Here is a 25,052-nt window from a genome sequence, read left to right on the forward strand (position 1 = left end):
AAGCAATGGCAACGAAAGCCAAAATTGACAAATGGGATCTAATTAAACTAAAGAGCTTCTGCACAGCAAAAGAAACCACCATCAGAGTGAACAGGTAACCTACACAATGGGAGAAAACTTTTGCAATCCACTCATCTGATAGAGGGCTAATATCCAGAACCTACAAAGAACTCAAACAAATTTGCAAGAAACAAACAACCCCATCAAAAAGTGGGCAAAGGATATGAGCAGACACTTCTCAAAAGAAGGCATGTATGCAGCCAACAAACACATGAAACAATGCTCATCATGACTAGCCATCAGAGAAATGCAAATCAAAACCACAATGAGATACCATCTCACACCAGTTAGAATGGCAATCGTTAAAAAGTCAGGAAACAACAGGTGCTGGAGAGGATGTGGAGAAATAGGAACACTTTTACACTGTTAGAGGTACTGTAAACTAGTTCAACCATTGTGGAAGACAGTGTGGTGATTTCTCAGGATCTAGAACTAGAAGTACCATTTGACCCAACCATCCCATTACTGGGTATATACCCAAAGGATTATAAATCATGCTGCTATAAAGACACATGCACAGATATGTTCATTGCAGCACTATTCACAATATCAAAGACTTAGAACCAACCCAAATGTCCATCAATGGCAGACTGGATTAAGAAAATGTGGCACATATACACCATGGAATACTATGCAGCCATAAAAAAAGGATGAGTTCATGTCCTTTGCAGGGACATGGATGCAGCTGGAAACCATCATTCTCAGCAAACTATCACAAGAACAGAAAACCAAACACCGCATGTTCTCACTCATAGGTGGGAACTGAACAATGAGAACACTTGGACATAGGAAGGGGAACATCACACACTGGGACCTGTTGTGGGGTCGGGGGAGGGGGAGGGAGAGCATTAGGAGATATACCTAATGTAATTGACGAGTTAACGGGTGCAGCACACATGTACATGTATACATAAGTAACAAATCTGCATGTTGTGCACATGTACCCTAGAACTTAAAGTATAATTAAAAAGAAACAAAATGGAATGTGTTGTATTCATTCATTTGCTGTTTCCCTGTTACAGAATCAATGCCGCTGTGTGTTTTTCTATATTACTCCTCCAAACAGATCTTCACTTTATGGCTGAGAGGGGGACACATTGGAATATCTCCTTTGTGATTTGGTCCTTCTTCTCTGACTTCTTTCTGTGCTTCTCTCACTTCTTAGAAATCCCACCATCCGTGTCACATCAGGTCCACTTCTCACCCCTGTCCTCACATCTCAGGAGGCTGTCTTTACTCCTCTTCACACATTTATTTCCTCCTCTGGATCTAACTTTGTTGCTCTTTTCTTGATGGCAAGAGTTCTGAAATTTCCACTTTATGCTGCCCTTCTCTGAAATACCCTGTAATTGTTTCATTTTCAAAATGTCAGCAGGTGTATAAATTGTGCGCACCTCCCCACTTGAGATTTTTTAATGGGAATGGTTTCAGGGGAGCGGTCTGATCTGACAAGCGTTGTCCACGGACACAGTGCCGTAAAATCATGGCACGTGAAGGAGATGTCACAGCAGGCAGCCATTCCTTTGCTTTTAAATTCAACTGAAATCTTTTAGCAAGTAACTTGGCTGGATGATGGGGGCATTCAGGTTCAGGGCTGAGAAGAAATATAGCAAATACAGTCTACTAGGGAAGGAGGCTTTACCTTCTTCCCTTCTTGTGTTTTTCTCACATTTCTTCTCAAGCCTGGCATTGCACTCTTCATCCTGGGCATTTCTCCCCCTTCTCAAACACTTCCCTCTTGAAAGGGGGAAGTGCATTTGATTGATTGGTGATTGATGTCCCTGGATCAGGGTGGCTCTGCGGTGACCTCAGGGATGGCCCACTAGTTATCCTTTTTCTGCCCTGCCTAACGGAGTTTGGCCTGCAGCCCCCTCCTTGCAACCTGGTCAGTGAGTGGCTTTGGAGTACATGCTCCAGGCCCTGCATATCTCTGCACATAAGCTTGGGAAGGGGACCGGATGATTTTAATTTGGAAGCATGAAGTAAAAGTCCCCATGCTGACCTCAGCACCAACCAAGTTGTCCATTCCAGTGTTTCACAAAGAGCCCTGCATTGGGAGTCACTTCTCCATCAGCAACCAGCCCCTCTAGTATTGTATTGCTCTATTGTATGCTCTATTAACTCTGGAGGGAAGACCAAATATCCCTCCCTACTGCTGGCCCCCGTCTAACATTCTAAACCATAAGGATTTTCTCAACCTCCTCTGCTCTCTAGTTGCCTTGGACTTCTGCCATGTATCAGGAAGGTGCTAGGTGATTTTTACAGGTGGTCTGCAATCTTCCACTGCCCTGGCATGAAGTATCACCAGCCATAGCATTGCAGAGTGATTGAGGGGTCAAATAAGAAGATGAGTGCGAGCCTCCATGTGTCCAGTGCTCAAGCTTCTGTTGCCCCATCCTTCCCCTGTAAAAGCCTCTGGGATCCATTTCTGCATTTTCTCTTGGGATTATCTCTGCTTCACATGAGACCCGCTGCCTCATTTCTTCTTTCCTAGACCATGATAGCATACTCATAGCTAATTCATCCCTTGTTCTGTTCCATCGTACCACCTTTGACTGAACCGTGACCCTAAATTGCAGCACTGACAACATCAATTTCCTGAGCCTGAAACCCTTTAATTAGTGCTTTAAAAAAATACAGACCAGCCCCTACATATCTCGGTATTCACAGGCGAACCAGTAAAGTCATGTTGGCCAAGCTGGTCTCAAACTCCTGACCTCACATGATCCACCCACTTTGGCCTCCCGAAGTGCTGAGATTATAGGCGTGAACCATAGTGCCCGGCTCCAGGAATCTTAAATTCCAAAATATTGCCTGATGAGCCTCAGGTCCCCTGTGCTTCTTGGGTCATGTCTCAGGCCTCACCTCATGGGACGGTTTTATCTCATCTAAAATCCGTCCATGCCTTCCAGATTTAAGTCCCTCTGCATGTGGCCTATAACTCTTTTCCTCTGTATGCTTTGTTCTATGCTTCTGCTGTCCTTTAGATTCAAATATGAGCCAACCTCAGCTTCTATTTCTTTATTTCCTCCACTGTGTTGAAGGAAACCACAAAATCACATAGCTGTACTATTTTGAGTAACAACAAACCTATCTTGAATTTCAGGTAGATCCTCAAATAATTCAATTTTTCCAGAAACTCATGTTTGTTAAGAGGAAGTCTTAGAGAGTGTGATCTTCTAGAACTAGGTGAGATGAGTTTCTCAGTAGGATCATGCTCTTGATGGGTCAATAAATGTGAAAACTAAAACTTGACCATGGTCTAGCAATGACAAGGAGCACAATGGAGCTCCTTCTCTCGCTGGCTCTGCAGACTCTTCTCAAGGTGCCCTTCTTGCCTTAGATCCAATACTCCTCCCACATTTCATAGGTGACTTGGCCTTCTGCCTTTCTAGAACCTTGTACTAAGCGTCTGTTGTGCATTATCTCTGCTTTTGCAGCTGCCCTGCAATATAGATAATATTATCATTTTTCAGTTTTAATGGGTGTCCTTTGCATGCCAAAACCTTTTTAGGAGCTGGGCTGTGGCACTAAACAAAACATAAAATTCCTGACCTTGAGGGACCTGCTAACATTCTAGTAGGGAAGGCAAGCTTTAAAACTAATAAATGAACAAGCATATTGCATAGTGTAATGCAAGTCTTTGGCAAATATTTAAATCTGTAAACACACACACACACACACCCACATACACACACACAGATATACTGTGGGCAGGGAAGGAGACACATGCATGCCAGGGAGGCACAGTGCAGGCAGAGAGGCAGCCTCTGCTAACACCCTAATTAGTTTTAGCAAGCTTTAAAACTAATAAATGAACAAGCATATTGCATAGTGTAATGCAAGTCTTTGGCAAATATTTAAATCTGTAAACACACACACACACACACACCCACATACACACACACAGATATACTGTGGGCAGGGAAGGAGACACATGCATGCCAGGGAGGCACAGTGCAGGCAGAGAGGCAGCCTCTGCTAACACCCTAAGTTAGGAGTGAGCCTGGCATGTGAGAGGAACAGCTTGGATACTGATGTGACTGGAGCAGAGAGACAGGCCCAGTTAGCACAGAACTGTGTAGATCAGAGGAACAGATTTGATTTGTATCATTGTGAGTGATGTGCATTTTATTCTGAGTGAGCACTGGAGGGTTTTGAAGGACAGTTGGCATGCCTGATCCAACAGGCCTTACAATGATCACTCTGACTTCTGTGTTTCTTGCATTCTTCTTTATAGAGATTTATTTGACAAATAAATATTTTACATATTTATAATGTACAACATGATGCTTACATATATGCATACATTGTGAAATGGCCAAGTCAAGCTAATTAACCTATCTTACCTCATACACTTATTGTTTTGTGTGTGTGGTGAGAACATCTAAAATCTCCTATCTCAACAAGGATGGCTATGTTGACAATAAGCTATGGCCTGGCAAGGGCGGGGGACCAGTTGGTTGTTTTGTTGTACAATAGGCCAGAAGTGGTGTGGTCTCAGAGTAAGGAGGCAGCAGGGTAGGTTTGGGATGGGTGCAGCATCTGGATTTCTTTTGCAACCAACCACATAGATGTAGAATGTTGGAGAAAGAAAGAAGTTGAAGGTATTACTGAGATTCTTGCCCTAAACAACTAGAATGAAGTGTGGTCCTCAGCTGAGATGGACAGGCTGGGAAGTGGGCATGAAGACTAATCAAGATTGCAGATTTGCACACAACAAGTTTGAGATGTCTACTAGGCAGCCTCATGGGCATGGGGCTGGCAGTAGGGCATGGGTCTCCAATGTAAGGTGGCGGTGAGGATTAGCTGTGCAATGTGGGTATCTTTGGCATCTGAAAGTGCTCATGTTCCTAGTATTGGATGCCATTGAGTTTGGCTGGAAAAAAGGAGAAGCCTCAGGACTCAGCCCCAGGCATTCCAGTCCAGGAGCCTGGGGAAAGAGAAGGAAGCAGTGAAGGGCCCTGAGCAGGTCCACTGAGGTGGGAGAGGATCTGGGAGGATGGTGTCCTGGAAGCCAGGGAAGAACATGGCAGGGAGAGGGACTAACTGATGCACTCCAATGCTGCTGAAAATCCAGTAGGGAAAGGACTAAGAACTCAGTCCCAGCTTTAGCAGTGATGATCAAAAGGAGCTGAGCTCCTTGTCCTGTGTGACGTAGCCACAACTGAAAATTCACACCCCTGCTTTTCTTTTTGACATATCTCTTATATTTCACCATTGACTTTACCTTTTACCTTAAGGGGAAAATCGAGGGCAAAGCTAATAGACATCTCACTAGTTTTCTTTGTGACAAGACACGATTGTGAGTTAGTGCCCATTTCCTCTGTTCTAGCCTGTTTCACCGGGACACATTCCTGCCTCCTTTTTACAGTCACATCTTCCAATAGCCCTTTGGGTGCCATCGAGTACCATTGGTCCTGTGCAGGGTCTTCCTCACTTTGCTTCTATTAATTCTTTCCTCTTCTTCTTTGTCACCCTTTTAATAATTTTCTCTCATTTCATTTTCTAGGGTCCTTTGGAAAAGCTCTTACAGCCTTCAATTGAGGCTCCACATGGCATTCATCGTCACCACCACTCCTTCCTGCTCAGAAAATAAAGCAGGCTGTAGCTCAGGTGTTTCTCAACCTGGCACTCTTGACATTTTGGGCTTAGTAATATTGTGGGGCTGGTCCAGGTCATGTAGGACGTTGAGCAACACCCTGGTCCCTACCCACTGGAGGCTAGCAGCTGTGACAAATAAAAGCGTCTCCAGACATTGCCAAATATTCCGTGGGGGGATGGAGGAGGACAAAACAAAATTATCCTAAGCTGAAAACCACTGCACACCATTGCTCTAGCTAGAGTCTCTCTCTCTAGCTAACGTCCAGTCCTTTGTTTGCATAGGTGCTGGTAATGTTGTAAAATAAAAATTTCACTAAGAAATTTCTTTTCTTTAAATCTTGTCATGTGTCCTTATATCTTTAAGGTAAAGCTCAAACTACCTTGTTGAGTGCAAAGGAAATGTGTGATTTGGTTCCTGTCCAAGTCCATCTTTCCAGAGCTCTGCAGGCAACCAGTGCTTCTGTCCGACTCAGCTCCTTACTGTTCTGTACGAGAGTCCTGCATTTTCATGCCTCTGCACCTCACATACATCTGTCTTCCCATTTTCTACACTGTCTTTTCTCTTTTGCTCCCAAGTCATTACTGTTTGTCCATAAAAGTTAGGTAAAGAATCCTTTTCTCTGTACAACCTTTCTTTATCTTTAAATCTAATGTAGATCTTTGGATTCTCATGGTATTCCTTGCATCTCATTATCATAATACATATTCTTCCAAACTGTGGTCATCGATCCCTTGTATTTTACCACTTACCTAATTCCAATCTCTGAGAAGGTCAAGGATCTTGTCTTACACTTCACAGGCACTCAATAAGTACTTATAAATGTTTTAATATACTAAAGGAGCCAGAGGAGTGAAGTTACGTCTGACACAAGCAGTCACTAAGTCCTTGATGAAAAAAAGTACTGTCGAGCTCTAATGGGTAAGAAAACACTTTGGATGTTAGACACTGAAAAAAACAGGAGTGATCCCAGAGGTATTGAATTTGGTTAGAGGGTGCTCAGACTTATGAGGGAGGGGAAAGTCACAAGTTGGTGCTGAATCTTGAAAATCCTTGAATTCCTGCTAAAGACAGTGAGAAGACATTGATGATCCATAATAAAGTGGATGAACCAATCTGCATTTTTTTCAGGAAGAACCACCAAATAATTCAACATAGTGTAGGTTGGAAAGAAGAGACTGGATTTATGTGGAACATTTATAGCTATTAGTTCAGACAAAAAGAGATAGAGATTGAACAAAGAGTGTGAAAGATTTTTCATAACTCTCAATCATACAATATCTAAACTATTGTAGAAACATGATTTTTTCTGTAACTTTTTTTTTTTTTTTTTTTTTTTGAGACAGAGTCTTGCTCTGTCACCCAGACTGGAGTGCAGTGGTACGATCTCGGCTCACTGCAACCTCTGAATCCCTGGTTCAAGCAATTCTCCTTCCTCAGCCTCCCGAGTAGCTGGGATTATAGGCACGTGCCACCATGCGCAGCTAATTTTTGTGTTTTTAGTAGAGACGGGGTTTCACCGTGTTGGCCAGGATGGTCTCAGTCTCCTGACCTCGTGATCCACCCACCTTGGCTTCCCAAAGTGCTGGGATTACAGGAATGAGCCACCGTGCGCAGCCTTTTTCTGTAACTATTCTAATTTAGGATTGAAATAACTTCCCAAGGAGTAAAGCTTGTGCAGTATGATTTTTAACTGGTTTTAACTCTTTAAGAATAAATATAATTCTCTTTATAAAGAATTTTGGTAGAATATACTGTTATTGACTTTAGCATGGCATGCAAATGAGATGCTGGAAAGCTTTTCCCTGGAAACAACGGATGATAATTCAGTCAATTTTTCCTTTAAAATCAGTTGAAATAATTTACTGTGCTCTGAAATAAGGATCTTCATTCAGATGTTTAATTAATTCCTAAACTGTATGAATAATTTGTTAGTGTAATAGATAATTCTTGCTTGCTATTGTGCAATGAAGCTAAAAAGTGCCTATTTTAATCCCAGCTGAGGTTATTATACAGAAAGTTGGTGTCACCTCAATGCACCCAGCCCGTGGATGTGAGGCAGGACACGGTGGATCTCCAAGCCAGCTATCAGCAAACTGCTTTTCCTTTAAGCTCTGTTTCATGTGCTAGGATTGCTGACATCTTATTTTAAATATCCTCTGTATTTCTGGCTTCAGATTCAGATGTCCTTAGCTTGTGTTTGCACACCTATAGACACATGCAAAATTACATACACAGGCACACAGAGACACACAGGCACACTCTGGTGTGCAGCCTCCTTCTACCAACAGTATGCCTTTTTTCTTTATAATCTCATGGATTTTGAGAATATAAAGAGCAGCTACTTTGTACAAAAAGTTGAGAACATTGATTGTATATGCTATTTTGATTGTGCCGTTAGATACAGATAAATACAGTGTTTTTCTCTCCATCTCTGCTCTTGCCTTAGACAGGGGTTTCCAAGGTGATCATAAAGCACAGAACATTTGTTTTTATGTGGCTCAGTGAGTTCACGCTGAAAGCTAAAGCGATACCAGCAACTTCTTACCCTGAAAATCATTCTCTCTCTATTATTTTTGTTGTCATTCTCTGGCCACATGTTCTTGCTCTGCATGTTTTAAAGATTGTAGGAAGATTTTTGTCCTCAGTTTGGTGGCCTGATGCCTCGGGGTGGTTGTGTAAATAAATATTTACTCAGATAAGAGATGTCACACATATTGTCAGTGCTCACAATAATGTGTGATTTTAACATGTCCCTTTGGAGTGAGATGGATTCTCCTGGAGAAGCCCCAGGAAGACTTTGCTAGATGCCTTCTAGGTTCATTAGTGCTCAAGGATTCTATAAAGTTTTAGGAGATACAATTAAACATACATTATTACAGATCTTACTAAAGTCAGGCTTGTGTAAATGTTTAGGATGCTTCTTCCCCAAGGAAATGTAATGCCATTTTAGATTGTTGAGCTGATATTAACTCAGAAAGCTTTTATTAGGGTTCATACTCCCATCTTTTGTTTTATACCATAGAACATATGAAGAGTTCAATGTCTTATTCTCACATTTGCAAAGACGATGCTCATGCAAAAATACTGACTGGTCATTCATTCTTTCAGTGATCAGCTGTGTATTGACTATCCATTTGTCAAACTCTGCTAAGAAACTAGGGATGTGAATATTACTTTAAATCCAATATGATTTCTGTCTTCATGGACCTTAGAGTTTAGTTAGGACAGACAGACATGGATCACATAATCACTCAAAGAAATATAACGTTGCAACAGTACAATGCTGGGTGAACCCATAACGGGCATTTGACCAGGAGCTCAGGGAAGGCTTTCCAAGGAAAGAGCACAGTAAGATCTGAAAACAAGTCCTGAATTACCAGGCAAGAAGGGTGGGAAGGTTTACTGGGCTACAAAGACAATCATTCAGAGACTGCTGTGGGCAGGAGTATGGCAGGTAAGTGGCCGGGAGGAGGCCAGAGCACTGGGATTGAGGTGGGGCAAGAGGGGGATAAAGCGGAGACTGGAAGGACATTTCCAGGCAAGAAGAGGCTAGAATTTGGGCTCTGTTAAAAAATTCTGTCTTTATTTCTATAGAAATTAAAAGTCATTTAAGGGTCTTGTATTTCTTTTGAGGGTAGACCAGATGGATGTAGGGAGACCAGTTTGTTCTTATATTTTAGTACCCAGGCATAGTTTGCTCTCGTGTGGAAGTAGTGGGTAAGAGGAGAATGGAGTACATTCAAGAGACATTTAGGAAGCAAAACAAAAAGCAAACAAACAAACAAACACAGAATTGGGTAAGATACAGGGAGTGAGGGAGACGGAGGGGTCAATGCTGGTTTTCTGAGTTGCACAAATAGATATACAGCAGTGCCATGAACTGAGACAAGCAAAAATGGGGGGCAGCCAGTATGGTGAAGGAGGATCCTGGGCTGGGTTTCAGACACGTTGGATTTGAGGTTCCTTGAGACATCTAGGATGTCTTAAATCCTTAAAAGATAATGTCTTTTAAGAAGACATTGGGTGCATGAATTTAGGTCCTGGAGGTAAATTTGGGTTGGAGATGTAACTTGTAGGTCTTCTGCATAGAGATAATAATTGAAGCCAGGGGTGTTGATGAAAGCATCTGGGGAAGCTAAGTATGAATCAACATGACATGACAATGGCAATAATTTCCTGTCTGCTTTAAATGAAGGGATAACTACTAATTCATTTACATGTAAACTTTATGAAGTGACTTAAACAGATTTAAAATCCTCTCAAGTAATCATTCATATTTATCTACCTGCAATAGATATCCAAAAATGACAGAGTTATCCACAGCCTAGAATAATAAGGTGTAGGAGAGGATACTCTTGCTATCTTATCAAAGCTCAGAAGGGAGTGGAGATCAAAGCTAACTTCCTCCTTGTTTGAATCTGCTAAAGCCATCACATAAATCAAACACATATAACCGAAAACATCCTACTGCTTTAAATTGACTTAAAGTTTTAAAAAAATTTTGAAAACAATTTTGTTAGAAAATTTGGCAAATCATATGGACACAAAACTTAAATATGCTTGCACTATAATCAAACAGAACTCTCTGGGTTGTCTTATTTTCCTGCAAGGAAAGAATCTTACATGCATTTTTCTTATTCATTAGTAGTGAATTCCAATATCAGTTGCTTACCCTACTGTGTATTAGACTGAAGTCCAGCAGAAAACATTTGTCCTTCAGGGCATCCCTGGGTGAGTCTAAGATTGCAGTGATTTATTCTAGGGAAGCATGGCTGGGATGGGGAATAGACAGGGCTCTGTGATTAGTGGGCTGTCAGTGGGTGCATTGTGGAAAAGGAGATTATGCATTTCTCATGAATTATGAGCAATTCATAGTAAGTATGAATTGCTACCTGTGAAATATTTAAATATTTAAATATTAAATATTATTAAATATTTAAATATAAATATTTAATCTATATTTATTAATTACTGTGGATTGTAAATCACATAGTAGCTATGTGATATTGGATAAACTATTGTATGTTATTCTACCCTTTAGATTGTGTCTTTGCCCCAATTTTAGGTGGCTCAGTGTGTAAGATGCCCTCCCAAGCGAAAGCTGTCTTTGTTTCTAGTTCTAGCAATGCAGACACCTGTGCAAACTATGGAGGATGCACATTTGATGAATGGTGTCATGAATACTAGTGCTACTTGAAAATTCTTATGCTAAACTCAAGTTTTCTTTATAATAAATTGTTCCAAAGCATTAAAAATTTGAAAGGAAAAAAAACAAAAAACAACAACACTTCTGCTGAACTTATACATAGGCTAGAATATTCCCTTTGAAAATCTGGGAGTTGTTAGCTTGGCTAAACCACAGACCTGGCTTGTGACTCTGACTCCTTTCCTGTGACCTGTTAGCTTGTTTTCTGACTGGAATGCGATACTTGCCTCCAGTTAAGAACCCCACAGCTTCACATTTAAAAAGCCACTAATGTAGGCAAACTGAGAACAGGAGTGTAGAGAGCCTGGGTTTTGCTGGGTTTGTGGCTTGGATTTACCATTAATTGGCTCTGTGGCCTTGGGCACTTTCCTTCTCCCTGTGGAGTATCTGTTTCCATACCCGAGAAAGGCTCTGCTCTGGGATTCTTGGATCAGGTTTCCATAGCTCATCTCTGGGTGCTCTGTGTCAGCTGAGCCTGTGCATGGCCATCCCGCTTGCTGTTAGAGAGGCTGGCTGTGTGAAACTGAACAAATTACCTTATCTCTGTACCACATTTTTCCTAATTAAATAATGGGGTATTTATAAACCTACTACACAGTGCGGTCGCAAAAAATTAAAAATGACTAAATACATGTAAAGCACTTAGGACAATACATTTTTTTTTGCTGTTGCTCTTATTTACTTCATGCTAAGTTTGATGCCCTCATCAACACTTATTCCTAGTCTTCATAAAATGTCTATTTGTGCTCTACAGGCCTGGGCCTGTCCAGTATACACAGAGATTGGAATCCAATGATGCGATACATTTCACTTGGGAAGAGAAACTTTGTAATGGACTCTCTTTCTAGCTCTTTCTTCACTGCAGTCGCAGAGACTTCTCCCTCTTCCCCGCTTTCAGCAGCCAGTCACCCCCCTACACTCCTCCCTCATATCCGTTTTCACTCTCCCAGCCCCTACCTCCTTTTCAATGTGCCAGACCAGTGATGCAGGTAATGATTTTGTGGGTGACAGTGTGTGGGTGCATGGGAGTGACTATGTGTGTGTGACTATGTCAGTGTATGTGAGCATATATGTGAATACATGCGTCAGTGTGTGAAAGTGTGTTAGTGTGCGAGACAGTGTGAGTGTGACCATGACAGTGTGTGAGTGTGTGAGATTAGGTGAGTGTGTGAGAGTGTAGCTGTGTATCTGAGTGTGACAGTGTGTGTTAGTGTATGTGAGAGTGTATGTGAACAAGTGTGAGTGCGCACGAGTGTCCAAGAGTGTGTGTGTTAGCGTAAGTGTGGTAGTGTATATGAGTATATGTGAGTGAGTGTGTGAGTGTGAGCATGTGTGAGTATGAGGGAGTCTGTCAGCATGCGAGGGTGTGTTCATGTGAGTGTGTCAGAGTGTGTCAGTGTGAGACAATGTGAGAGTGTGTGTCTGTGATTATGAAAGTATGTGTGAAGCTGAGAGTGTCTGTATGTGTGAGAGTCTGTTAGTGAGTGTGAGTGTGTGTATAATTCAAGGCAACCAAGGTAAAATTGTTTCATGCTAACCCTAAGGCAATTATTGCCAGGTCTTATACAATGTCACCACGTAAAATGTCACCACTTTAAAAATGAACAGAACTCCTGGGAGGAATGCATAGGACAAGGGCCAGGATGCTGAATTTCAGAGAGTGGTATAGTGTAGCACTGACTCTGGATCCAACCTAAGGTAGTCTGAAACAAGCATACCTTTCCAGCGACATGGTTTTCATTCTCTTGTGATTATTTTACTTTTTCATTAGGTGTCCCAAGTGCTCTTCCTATAATAATGATTTATAAGAAGGAAGCCTAGGAATGAAGTAAAAGTATTTTTTCTTAAACATTTTTCTTTTCTCCTTTCAAAAATATTTCTAATTCTGATGAAATAAATACATTTTATGCAAACATGGGCTGTAAAGCTTTCTTTTTACTTTCCTGCCCTTCAAGTAGGATAGCTTACCATTGACAAAATCAAGTACCGTTCACTGTGTCTTCCCACGTATATGTACAATATCCTCTTTTCCAATTTGGTGTGAAACTTTGTTGCTTTTCATGGTAACTTTGTATCTGCAGTGCTTTCCTCAGCAGTTCACTATAGACTGCTGTATATTACTGTTGGTTTCATTGATAGAATTTGAAAAAGCTGTGTTGAGAAGTCAGGTTCAGGGAATACATTTAAATTTTCTAAAAGGAGTGTGCAGCCTTCCCCATGGATCCTTCTGTCTGTTGGGAAGATTTGCTCCGCAAAGGTCTGCTCAGCTGTCTGCTTTGGAAGCATGCTTCTCCATTTCATCACAAGATTTCTGAAGGAAATACAAGTCTTTCTGTCTTCAGTTGCCCTGCTTTAGGAGAAGGCTTTCTGAAATGGAAGCTTAGGAAATAACTCCTGGATCAGTTGCACAGAGGGGATACCGAGGTCTGAAAAACTCTAATTCCAAAAGGATTAAAATAAGACACATTACTTCTCATCCATCCCCCAGGGTTAAGATTAATTCATTTTGAGTATGATGATCATATGACATCAAATATGTCATCCTTTGACTCCCTCAGACAGGACACTTCTCCCTGTTCTGAAATGTAAGTAAGTGTGTGGTCACTTGTAATGTATCTTATTATGTTTGAAATCTTAACTATTACCCTAACTTCACTTACTTTAAACATTTTAATGAGTAAAAGAGTAATTTCAACAACCAGTTAGCATCAACTCAAGAGGCTCCCTGGGAAAAGGGGGCAGCATCATGCCCCTTTCTGGGTGGGCTTCGGATTCCCCTTTGGAACATCAGGTTTTTAGACCCAGGACTGTGAAGAACAGAAGCGACAAAATATCTGAGTTTCTGATTTTCGTATGTGACATATAGTGGTTGGAGCCAGTGAAATTCACAATTTCAGCTGAAGCAATTGCTAATTCTTCGTTTTATTTTATTCACCAGCACAAGGAATAACCAACTTGATTTTTTGCCTTCCAGGTACATTCATTTCAACCAACTAGAAACGCTACAGCCAGAGACCTTCGGAGACCTTCTGAAATTAGAGCGACTGTAAGTGTTGACCCTTTAGATGTCCTTTGCTTCTGCTTTACATTTTCCATTTATACAACCCATCTGACTGCCATGGAGATCAGGCCACTTTGCCATAAGCTTTAGAGGCATAGCCTGTACCTTGGCACTATAAAACAGAGTTAATATAAAACTTTCTATAGTTTAAGATCAATGGAGAAAAGGTGAAATAGCCAATTAAAAAATAGGGCAAAAGAGAGGAAGAAACACTTCACAAATGAGGGAAAACTATTTAAAAAACTTACATCAGGGTCTGGGCATGGTGGCTCACACCTGTAATCCCAGCACTTTGGGAGGCTGAGGTGGGCGGATCACCTGAGTTCATTCAGGAGTTCGATACCAGGTTGGCCAAGATGGTGAAACCCTGTCTCTGCTAAAAATACAAAAAAGTAGCTGGGCCTGGTGGCACACTCTTGTAATCCCAGCTACTCGGGAGGCTGAGGCACAAGAATCACTTGAACCCGGGAGGCGTGGGTTGCAGTGAACCAAGATCGTGCCACTGCACTCCAGCCTGGGTTGCAGAGTGAGACTCCGTCTCAAAAAGAAAGAAAGAAACAAACAAACGGCAGAATTTTGTATAGTTGATCATATACATCCCCTATGACCTAGCAGTTTCACTTTCGGGTACATACACGCAGAAATGCACACATGTATGCACCAGAAGATGTGTTCTTGTATTTGCAGCAGCATTATTTCTGGTAACTCCACATGGAGAACTACTCAAGTCTCCAATAACAAAATAGTAGAGAAATAAGCTGTTGTACGTTCATAAAATAGAATACTATATTGCAACACGGATGGATGTCAGAAACATTCTGAGAAGAATAATCTAAACACTGGAAATTCCATAGTTCTATTTTATCCTCAAAAGAAATTTTAAAAGAGATTGGAGTAATATATACAGTATTGAGAAGTCAAATGCTGCTTACCTTTGGTGAGAGAGAGGACGTTAGAAATGGCAGGAGGAGGCCGGGCGCGGTGGCTCAGGCCTGTAATCCCAGCACTTTGGGAGGCCGAGACGGGTGGATCACGAGGTCAGGAGATCGAGACCACCCTGAGCTACACGGTGAAACCCCGTCTCTACTAAAAAAAAAATACAAAAAACTAGCCGGGCGAGATGGCGGGCACCTGTAATCCCAGCTACTCGGGAGGCTGAGGCAGGAGAATGGCGTGAACCCGGGAGGCGGAGCTTGCAGTGAGCCGAGATCGCGCCACTGCACCACTGCACTCCAGCCTGGGCAACAGCGCTAGACTCCGTCTCCAAAAAAAAAAAAAAAAAAAAGAAATGGCAGGAGGAGTCTCTGTAGGCCTGGCAATGTTTTGTATTCTTTGTTTTTCCTGGGTGGTAATTACACAGCTGTGTTCACTTTCAGGCAAGGCATTATACTCTACATCACAATGTCTGCACTTTTGCAGATTTCAATTTTGTATTTCAATAAAGGCTTATTAAACAAACAATGATAAACCACGGGGCACTTGGACAGCCTTCTTCTGTTTTGTCTTTTATCAAATAAAGATACTCTACTATTTCAGTTTTTCTAATACCTTGTATTAATAAATTCATTGTGTCTAGCTGATGATATGCTATTTTTCTCTGAAAAGAAAGAAAGTGTGGAATTACATAGCTAACCTTAACCAGAAATCTGTTTTCCCTAAAAGAAAATTTGAATTAAAAATTTATGTTTAAAAAAGGATGCCCTTAATTAATACACAAAATAGATCAGTAAAATTAAAGACTCAGAAGAGCCAGTTAACCACTTTCTTATGCAGTTACTGCAACCTCATTTGCCTATGGAAGTGTAGCAGTTGCAAGGCATGGAATCACATGGTTTCCTTTTGTTTACTTTGTGCTGGAGGCATGTGATCGTGAATAGGAAACGAGGTAGGAAAATGTGTTGTACTACTCCTTTTCTGCTCTAACCTGCGTGAGCAGGGAGCCAGCCCTGTGCAGGAGAGCCATGGTGCAAAACGGATGGATTGTTCAAGATTTAGCATCACAATGGTTAATATCTTCAAAACACATGGACACTAACTTTAATTTGAAGGAGTTTTTTTTTTTGGTCACATTGTTAGCCTTGTATTCCTGTGGTGTAGCAATAAACCACCAAGCCTTGTATTTTTGCTGTGAAGCCAATAAACCACCAAGACTCAAAATCCTCACCAACAGCAGCCCTGAAAACTGTGAAGATGGGAAGGGGAGAGTCCTGCTGCCTGGGAAGGTGTGGAAGCCCTGGCAGGCAGGCCCATGGCAGTGGTGGTGGGGCTTGCCTTTATAGAAAGGACTTCTTAGCTTGGGATCCATGAGTGGGCTCGGAAGGCATGGAATGGACCAACTAAAAAAGTTTTAGCTTCTGGTTTCTTTCCTATTGTCTAAATATATTTGTATCTATTTTAACCTTGTAGTACAGACATGTAATATAAAATCATATCACACAATAGAGCTCCTGAAAGAAAACTTGATATTCGACCCTCTCTCCAAAGGCAGCTTCTTTTAGCTATTTCTCTTTTCTATTCTTTGGTTGTTGCCATCATAATTATCTAGTGTATTAGGGTTCTCTAGAGGGACAGAACCAATAGGATAGATAGATGCTATATAAAGGGGAGTTTATTAAGGAGTATTAACTTACATAATCACAAGGTCCCACAATAGACCATCTGCAAGCTGAGGAGCAAGGAAGCCAGTCTGAGAACCTGGAGTCTGATGTTTGAGGACAAAATGAATGCAGCTCAGGAGAAAGATGTAGTCGGGGAGGCTAAGCCAGTCTAATCTTTTCACGTTCTTCTGCCTGCTTTTTATTCTGGCCATGCTGGCACCTGATTAGATGGTGCCCTCCCAGGTTAAGTGTAGGTCTGCCTTTCCCAGTCCACTGACTCAAATGTTAATCTCCTTTGGCAACACCCTCACAAGCACACCAAGGATCAATATTTTGTATCCTTTAATCCAATCAAATTAACACTCAGTATTAACTGTCACAACTAGGTAATAGATTTTTATTGCATTCCTTTTCCACTGTAGAAGATACCAATTTTCACTCTGAAGATCAGAATTTATCTTGCTTATGCTATCCCTGTGTGATACATACACACACACCTGCATGCACACACACATGCATGCACACACACACACACACACACACTAGAAGGTCAATTACATACCAATGAGTGAACTAAATATATATATATATATATAGATACATCTTCATTCTGTTAGCTATGTTATTATCTTTATATTACTCAGATATTCAACATGTTTATCCTACCCTGCAACTACAATGAAATTTCTTGCTGTTGACCATAAATTACCTTGAACAATTAAAAGTATATAATATTTTAACTAAATTATTGTAGGGTCAGGAAACGTGCTCACATTTTATTTCTTTCTGTTTGTGTAAATATTATGAATCTCGCCACTTCAAAAATAATTGTCTTAATAAAAGGGCAATTTTCTTGTGTGATTTAAATTATTTAAAATAATGTCATGTCTTTGGTTCATATTTGAACTGTTACTTTCATATATATTTTGTGCTCTTCCTGGACATTCTAAATACATTATGTGCCTTTGCAATATCTTCACATTTTTTTGTATCACCAAATTATATAAACCATGTCATTTCTCTTTTACACCAGAGACCCCTGTCTTCTAATTTGAACTGACTTTTCATTAGGATTGGTGTCATCTGCCATCAACCTGGAATTTCCCTTCACTAATTGCTTGAGTGAAGTCCATGGTTTGTCGTCTCCATTCTTCCTTTTTCTTGTGTTACTTTTTTGTTCTGCTGGAACACATGTTGAAGAACTTACTATGAAAAGTCTTAAGGGAGATAGTTTTGATAATCTTTGAATGCCTGAAATTGTATGTATTATTTCCTCATAATTAGTTGATAGGTCATCTGTTATAAAATTGTAAGTTCAAGAAGTTTCCCTTGATCTTTGAAGAGTCCATTCTATTTCTTCTAGCCTATTATGATTCTGTTTTATAGGAAATAAATTTTATTTTCACAGAGAGGTTTAAAATTTTATGGTTATTCTTTATTTTTAAAAATCTTACAGGCCAGGTGTAATGGCCTGCACTCCCAGCACTTTGAGAGGCTGAGGTAGGAGGATTGCTTGAGCCCAGGAGTTCCAGACTAGCCTGGGCAACATAGCAAACCCAATCTCTACAAAAAATAAAAATAAAAATAAATTAGCTGAGCATGATGGCAGGCACCTGTAGTCTCAGCTACTTGGGAGGCTGAGGAAGGAGGACTGCTTGAGCCTAGCAGGTTGAGGCTGCAATGAACCATGATTGTGCCACTGTACTCCAGCCTGAGTGAAGGGTGAGACCTTGTCTCTAAATAAATATATAGTTAAAATCAAAATAAAATCTTATAAATTTACATCAAGGAATGAGACTTTTCAATTATTGGGTTTTCAATGTAAAGACAAATCCATCCACAATTTTGAAAGATTCTCTTTAATTATTTATTAAATTGACCATGTTTCCCCTTATTCCTTCTGTCTTCTCTTCTAGACATACTGTAGTTGATTATTAGATCATCTGGATCTCTACATTTTTTATCTTTTGTTTTATAATATCTGTTATTTTGTCATTTTGACTCCTAACTTGGTATGTTTTACTTAATTTTTGACATTTACTACATGAAAATATTTTTTAATCAGAATTTAATTCCTAAGAGATCTTTCTTGTTTCCTATTTATTTATCTTCTATAGAAACTTATCCTTGTTTTATAAGTATGATATATATTGAAGTCTCTGGGTACATGTAATAATTGTCATGCTCTCTTACTTTTTTTCTATAGTTATTGGAATTTCTCTGTTTCTTCTGGCATTGTTTTCCTTTTTTAAAATGTTGGTCTTTCTTTTTCATGCTCCTAATTAACCTCCCATGCCTTGTGATTCTTCATTGTCTATTGACATTTGAAATTAGAAGTATTTCAATTGGTGGTGTGAGTTTCACCTGCTCTCTTTTAGATAAATTTATTTTCTTACAAAATTTCCCCTTTGGTGTAAATTTTAGTTTGCACAATTGGAAGTAAAATGCAGGTTTATCTTCCTAAAATTCCAGAATGAGGAAGGCTTTTTCGCTTGGGTTTCAGCTCCACAAAAATTCCATTACTTTTCTTCTTTCAATTTGTTCAATTTCTTTGGAAAAAAATCTCTATTTCTATGTCTATCTCATCTATCACTATATCATTAACATTTTTCCTCTTAGCTGTTGGTGTTCTATATGAATGGTAGCTACTAATTATTGTGTTTCTCCATCCAGGTCTTTGTGAACCCTTGTTTGCAATCTCACTTCTCCCTCCTCTGCCCCTGCCTTAACAGTTTGGGGTCTCTGGGCGACACACAGTCAGATTGCTCCTGCCTCATAGGATTCTGTGGGCTGCAGCTTTCTCTCCTATTTCATCTGTCAACATTTTCTCATGCATTTTATTTATCCAGAATTTGCTGAATACGCTTATCTGTTGGTGACCTTCCACATTCTGCCCTCTTGATGAATATGGATATATCTGTTCATATTAAGCACCCCGGTAATTATTTCAGTGGAGACTCAAAAGAGATTGAGGAATATTTGCATATCTACTTCACTATTTTGGACTAAAATTCTTTTCCCCATAACTTTGAAATTTGTTTGCTGAAATAATATTTTTATTGCTAAAATTATCCTATTAAGGCATTTCTAAATTCAAGCAAATTTACCATGACTTTATCTGCAAACTGCACATAGTCGAGTAATGTGCATTCAGCAGCAGCAGCACAATGCCTAGAATGGTTCTTTATTGTTATGATTTGAAAAAAGCCCTTTTGTATTATATTCATGAGTACTAACCTCTAACACCTGGGTAGGAATGTTCTTTTCAGTGAAGTCATGATCTCAGTACAATCAAGAAAGTCCTGCCTCTCCCTCTTTTCTATAAAAAGAAGGATTGATATGAAAATCTTCACTTTACCAAGTTAGGTTTTCTCCAAAAGATAAGTCTTATCTTCAAACACAATCAACTACTTCCTATTATGTTACCAAGCAAAAGAATCCAAGCACATTAGTGGAGCCACACGGATTAGAATGTTCAAGTTGCTTTAGAGTTTGGTGCTCAGGCAGAAAATCAAAATAGTGCTTTCATTAAAGTATGTCAAGCATTACAGAATTTGGACTTTTTGGCTAAAAATTTATGGTTAGTATTAAAGAACACAGTGTCCACCAGACTGGACAATGTTTTCTCTATCTGGTATGCACCTCACTAAAGCTGAGGCCATTTCAAGAAGTTTTCTCAAGGAGTAGGATCTGAATATGATCTTTACTCTGCTTCTCAAAAGTCTCCTGGATTTTCAAGGGATACATCTTGAAACATTAACCTAAACCTTAGGCAGAAGATTTACTTTCTTAGAATATTTATGAGGAAAGTGCTCATTAATTACTTGACTTTTTGGATAATATGCATGTTTCTGTCACAGGAAGGAGACAAGTCTTTGTATAAACTCTGTATAAACTTTGTAGATACTGCTCAAATATTATTTTTTTGATCAAGCATCTTTGACAGAAGACAGCAGCAGCAAATAATTATATAAACTTTTCGGCCGGGTGCAGTGGCTCCCACCTGTAATCCCAGCACTTTGGGAGGCTGGGGCAGGCCGATCACGATGTCAAGAGATCAAGACCATTCTGGCCAACATGGTGAAACCCTGTCTCTTCTAAAAATACAAAAAATTAGCTGGGTGTGGTGGCATGCGCCTGTAGCTACTTAGGAGACTGAGGCAGGAGAATCACTTGAATCCAGGAGGCGGAGATTTCAGTGAGCCGAGATCATGCCACTGCACTGCAGCCTGGCAAGAGCGAGACTCTGTCTCAAAAGAAAAAGAAAAATCTATCTATCTATCTATCTCTCTATCTATCTATCTAAACTTTTTAACATAGAAAAAGGTACTTTTTAGCTTCTTGTTGGGAGTAAAGCAATCAAAGTCGTCTACAAGCAGAAATCAACAAATACATTGCAGAACTGTTTTGAAGATTAATTTCAGGAAAGTTGGAAAGAAGAAAAGAAAAAAAAGAAAGTACAAGCATACATTTTTGCACCACATGCAAATCAGTACTGCTGGAACAATACTACCGTTTTAATTTACTGAATAATGCTAGGATAGTATTCTAGGAGATAAACAATGACAATTATCATCATAATTTCTCCTTTATACATAAAAGGACTGAGACTTAGATTAATCTTCTTGAAAGAAAATTGTTATAGAAATATTAAGTAGCAGTAATATCTGATTTGGGAATCATATAACATGTTTGACATAAATTGTTGTAAAATATCATTGATTCGGATATTTTGTCACCATTTGTACAAAATTAAGAAAAAAAATCCAAGAATGATTTTTCAATATTCACATACCTTGCTTCACACCTTGCTTCAAAATCTGTGATGATGGAAATGTTTTAGTTTTCTTTTGATTTGTTTTGCCTGTTAACCAATAAATTCTGGTCTGCTTGGCTTGGAAAATAAATAATATCTTTCAATATTCAATCATGGATGCAATTTCCAGCCTCTAAAATACACTTAAAGAAAGAACAACAGTCTTTCTACTGTTGTTATCTTGCAGAACTGCACTACTTATAAAATAATGAAGAAAGCTTTGATTTTACCTAGCAAAAATAAAGCAGGCATAAATTGTCCTGGTAATTTGGCTTTTCCCGAGGTTCAGTGCAATCTACTATAAGTTGTTTCTCCATCATGAAACTCTGTTCCAGTGTTCCAGTGTTCCCCAAGATAAGGAAATGGCATACGGCTAGGGCTTGAGGTAGAGAATGAGAATTACTGTGTCATACATCTGCACACTGTTGAAGAAAACGTTATTCAACAACACTTGTTAAAGCATGGCAAGAAAGATGTTATTCAAGAAGGGCTATGGTGACAGGTATAGGTATAGGGCCCCAGTGCAATGGAGTTATGCACTAGGGGAGAAAGATTGGGCTGAATTCCAAATATGCCACGAGCGAGAGGGAGTTGATAGCCCAGGAGCAGGGTGGGGTCAATGGTTGGAAAATCATCCAGAGGAAACATTAGGGGAAAGGCTCAGGGTGACTCTATTTAACAGGACTCTTGGTGATGATCAAATATCACATGGGAAATGATGGGGATGAGGAATTTCAGGCGTCAAGGGGCGGGAGGTGCTGGTTAAACTTAGTAGCAGGGTTCTTGCTAAAACTGGACAATGTAGAGATGGACATGGAAAGCCAAAAGTCAGGTCTAGTTGGAAAAGAGCTCAGGAGAACCTGTGTAGAGAGTTTGGTCAAGAAGAGAGTCTTTGTCAATATCCGTCTTCACGTCATCATCTCTAGCCACTGCTTATGAGTTGGGTGAATCAGACGGTGCCGGTAAAGACAAGCACAGGGAATCAAAATAGGAAGGATCAGGAAAACTTTTTATCTTCTTAGATGTGCATCAATGAAATTCAGGTTTCCAAAATAGTAGAAATAGTTTGGCCCCAGCTCACTCCCCCTGACCTTAACACTTAATATAGTTAAAATAAAGCCAAAAACATAAAGGCAAAACACTAATAAGAAAATATGGCCACATGATTTTATTTAATTTTGTGACAGAGGTAATAGTCATGAAGTACAGTTCATAAAGTGGCTGGATGTAGCTAATTGTTAAGTTTAAGATATAAATTGATTATTTATGCTAATATCCTTGAGTCTTAATAAAACTGGTTTCCATCTTTTCTCTGTATTTCAGAGACCATCGTGTTTTCTCTCTTCACACATAGGCTCTTTGCCAAATATGTATTCACTGGTCCTCGTGACTAGACAGTCTCTGGCTGGTGATTTTCTTGGTCATAATTACTCTGGTCATAACAAGGAGAATGGGTATAGCCAAGGCAGCATGGAGGGAGCCAAAGCCAGTGCAGGACTGCTTGGGTGGAGGGAGAGGGAGAAGACTGAGGCCTGGATCTTCTCCTCCTCCCACCATGCTCCATCACCTCGCAGGGGGGCACAGCCTCATAAGTGCACCTCTCTGTGATCTGGCTTTGGACATGTAGAAATGGCTGGCTGAGCAGCAACCACAGTAGCACCCAGTGGAACTCTGGATCAGCAAAACTGTGCTGGCCAGTAAGCGACAAGCAGAGCTTGCACATTTCCCTGTGATACCACACGTGCAGGATTACATCAGTTACTCAGGCACCTGCAGGCATCTGTTGTCATATATTGTTGTTCCCCTTTTTATATTTTTTATTTTTTATTTTTTTTGAGACAGAGTCTTGCTCTGTCACCCAAGCTGGAGTGCAGAGGTGCGATCTCACCTCACTAAAACCTCCGCCTCCCCGGTTCAAGCAATTCTCATGCCTCAGCCTCTGGAGTAGCTTAGATTACAGGCACCTGCCACCATGCCTGGCTAATTTTTGTATTTTTGGTAGAGACAGGGTTTCACCATGTCAGCCAGGCTGGTGTCAAACTCCTGACCTCAAGTCATCTGCCCAGCTTGTCCTCCCAAAGTGCTGGGATTAGAGGCCTGAGCCACCATGCCTAGCCTGTGCCATTATTTTTAAATTTAAAATGTTTAGTTCACAAATAAAAATTGTATGCATTCAAGGTGTACAACATGCTGATTTGATATATGTGTACATTGCATGCTGATAATGAATACATTGACTACTTTGATTTTGTCATACTTAAATATTTATTTTTATGGATTTCTCTTTAGCATTTGTAATCTCTAAGTAAACTAAAAAAATCAAAAGTATACAGATGTGAAAAAATACCCATATAGTAGTGGTAGATAGAGATATGTAAATGTTTAAAACAGATGGTTGTGTAAATGACACTCTGACTTCTGTTTGCCCTTTCTCACTGAAATATTTCAAAAAAGGTATTGGATTCACACTTAGGTGAAAAGAAAGGTTTTGTTTGTCAAACTCATTATTATTGTATGGTGATTAAAGTTTATCTTTTGTTTTTCAGATTTTTGCATAACAACAAATTATCTAAAATCCCGGCTGGGAGCTTTTCTAATCTGGATTCATTAAAGAGATTGTAAGTGAAAGCAAGTGCATTAACACAAAAACCTTATAATTTCCTCCAAAATAAATCCCAAACAATGGTTGGTTGCCTTCTCCTGCTTTTGCTGTGAATGACATTGCAATTCTAGCATGTTAGGGAGAAAATGGTTTTGTTAACTGCAGAGCGATAGAGAACCCAGATAGTCTTCTGGGCTTTCATGTATTCTCTTAGAAGTGACATTTGAAAGGAGTATTGAAAATAGAAGTTTTCCTCGGTTCTCTGTAATATCCTTGCTGGCTAAATCTAAAGACTCCCAAGACTTCCTTTTCCTTTAACTTTTTTATGAGTAAAGAGATGTGAGAAGTTCCAAAGAAAATCTGATTCCTCGGGCCAGGCTTCAGTTTTCCCTTGTTGTACGGAGTTGTCTTCCTACTCATTTCCTCCTACATTAAGCAAAACAAAACAAAAATCCCCATGCTTGCAAAGTCTGTGTTCTCCACGCCTTCCTTGCTCCGGTCCGTGGGCTGATGTCCATCACTTTTTTACACCAGTGTCTCCACCCTCCTTCATTCCAGCTGTCTCTTCACTTCCATCTGTGTGTAACCTTCTACACTATTGATGTTTTATTTTGTGGTTACTGCCCCCCCCAATCCTCAACCCCAAACACAAATATAAGTTCCAGTTATCAGAAAAGGATAGATGCCGGCTTCCCAGATGTCAGTCAGGGAGCACATAGTGGAAAACTCACAAAGGTGTATCCATCACGGGCCTTGGAGGCTATATTAGTCTGTTCTCACGCTGCTAATAAAGACATACCCGTGACTAGGTAGTTTATAAAGAAAAAGAAGTTTAAAGGACTCACAGTTCCTCATGACTGGGGAAGCCTCACAGTCATGGCAGAAGATGAAGAGAGAGCAAAGGAATGTCTTACGTGGTGGCAGGCAAGAGAGCCTGTGCAGGGAACTCCCATTTATAAAACCATCAGATCTCATAAAACTTATTAACTACCATGAGAACAATATGGGGGAAACTGTCCCTGTGATTTAGTACCCTTGACACATGGGGATTATTACAATTCAAGATGAGATTTGAGTGGGGACACAGCCAAACTATATCATTCCA

General features: G+C 40.1%; 1 protein-coding gene across 1 annotated transcript in view; it reads left to right on the forward strand.

The window, feature by feature from the left end:
* Positions 1-25,052, forward strand: part of PXDNL (peroxidasin-like) — a 371,164-nt gene that overhangs the window by 161,895 nt on the left and 184,217 nt on the right. Inside the window, exons 5-6 of the mRNA XM_011962239.1 lie at positions 13,846-13,917; positions 23,892-23,963. Coding sequence (XP_011817629.1) covers positions 13,846-13,917; positions 23,892-23,963 — 144 coding nt within the window. The remainder of the gene's footprint in view (positions 1-13,845; positions 13,918-23,891; positions 23,964-25,052) is intronic.

Source organism: Colobus angolensis, unplaced genomic scaffold (assembly GCF_000951035.1).
Source record: "Colobus angolensis palliatus isolate OR3802 unplaced genomic scaffold, Cang.pa_1.0 Scaffold586, whole genome shotgun sequence".
NCBI classification, from domain to species: Eukaryota; Metazoa; Chordata; class Mammalia; order Primates; family Cercopithecidae; genus Colobus; species Colobus angolensis.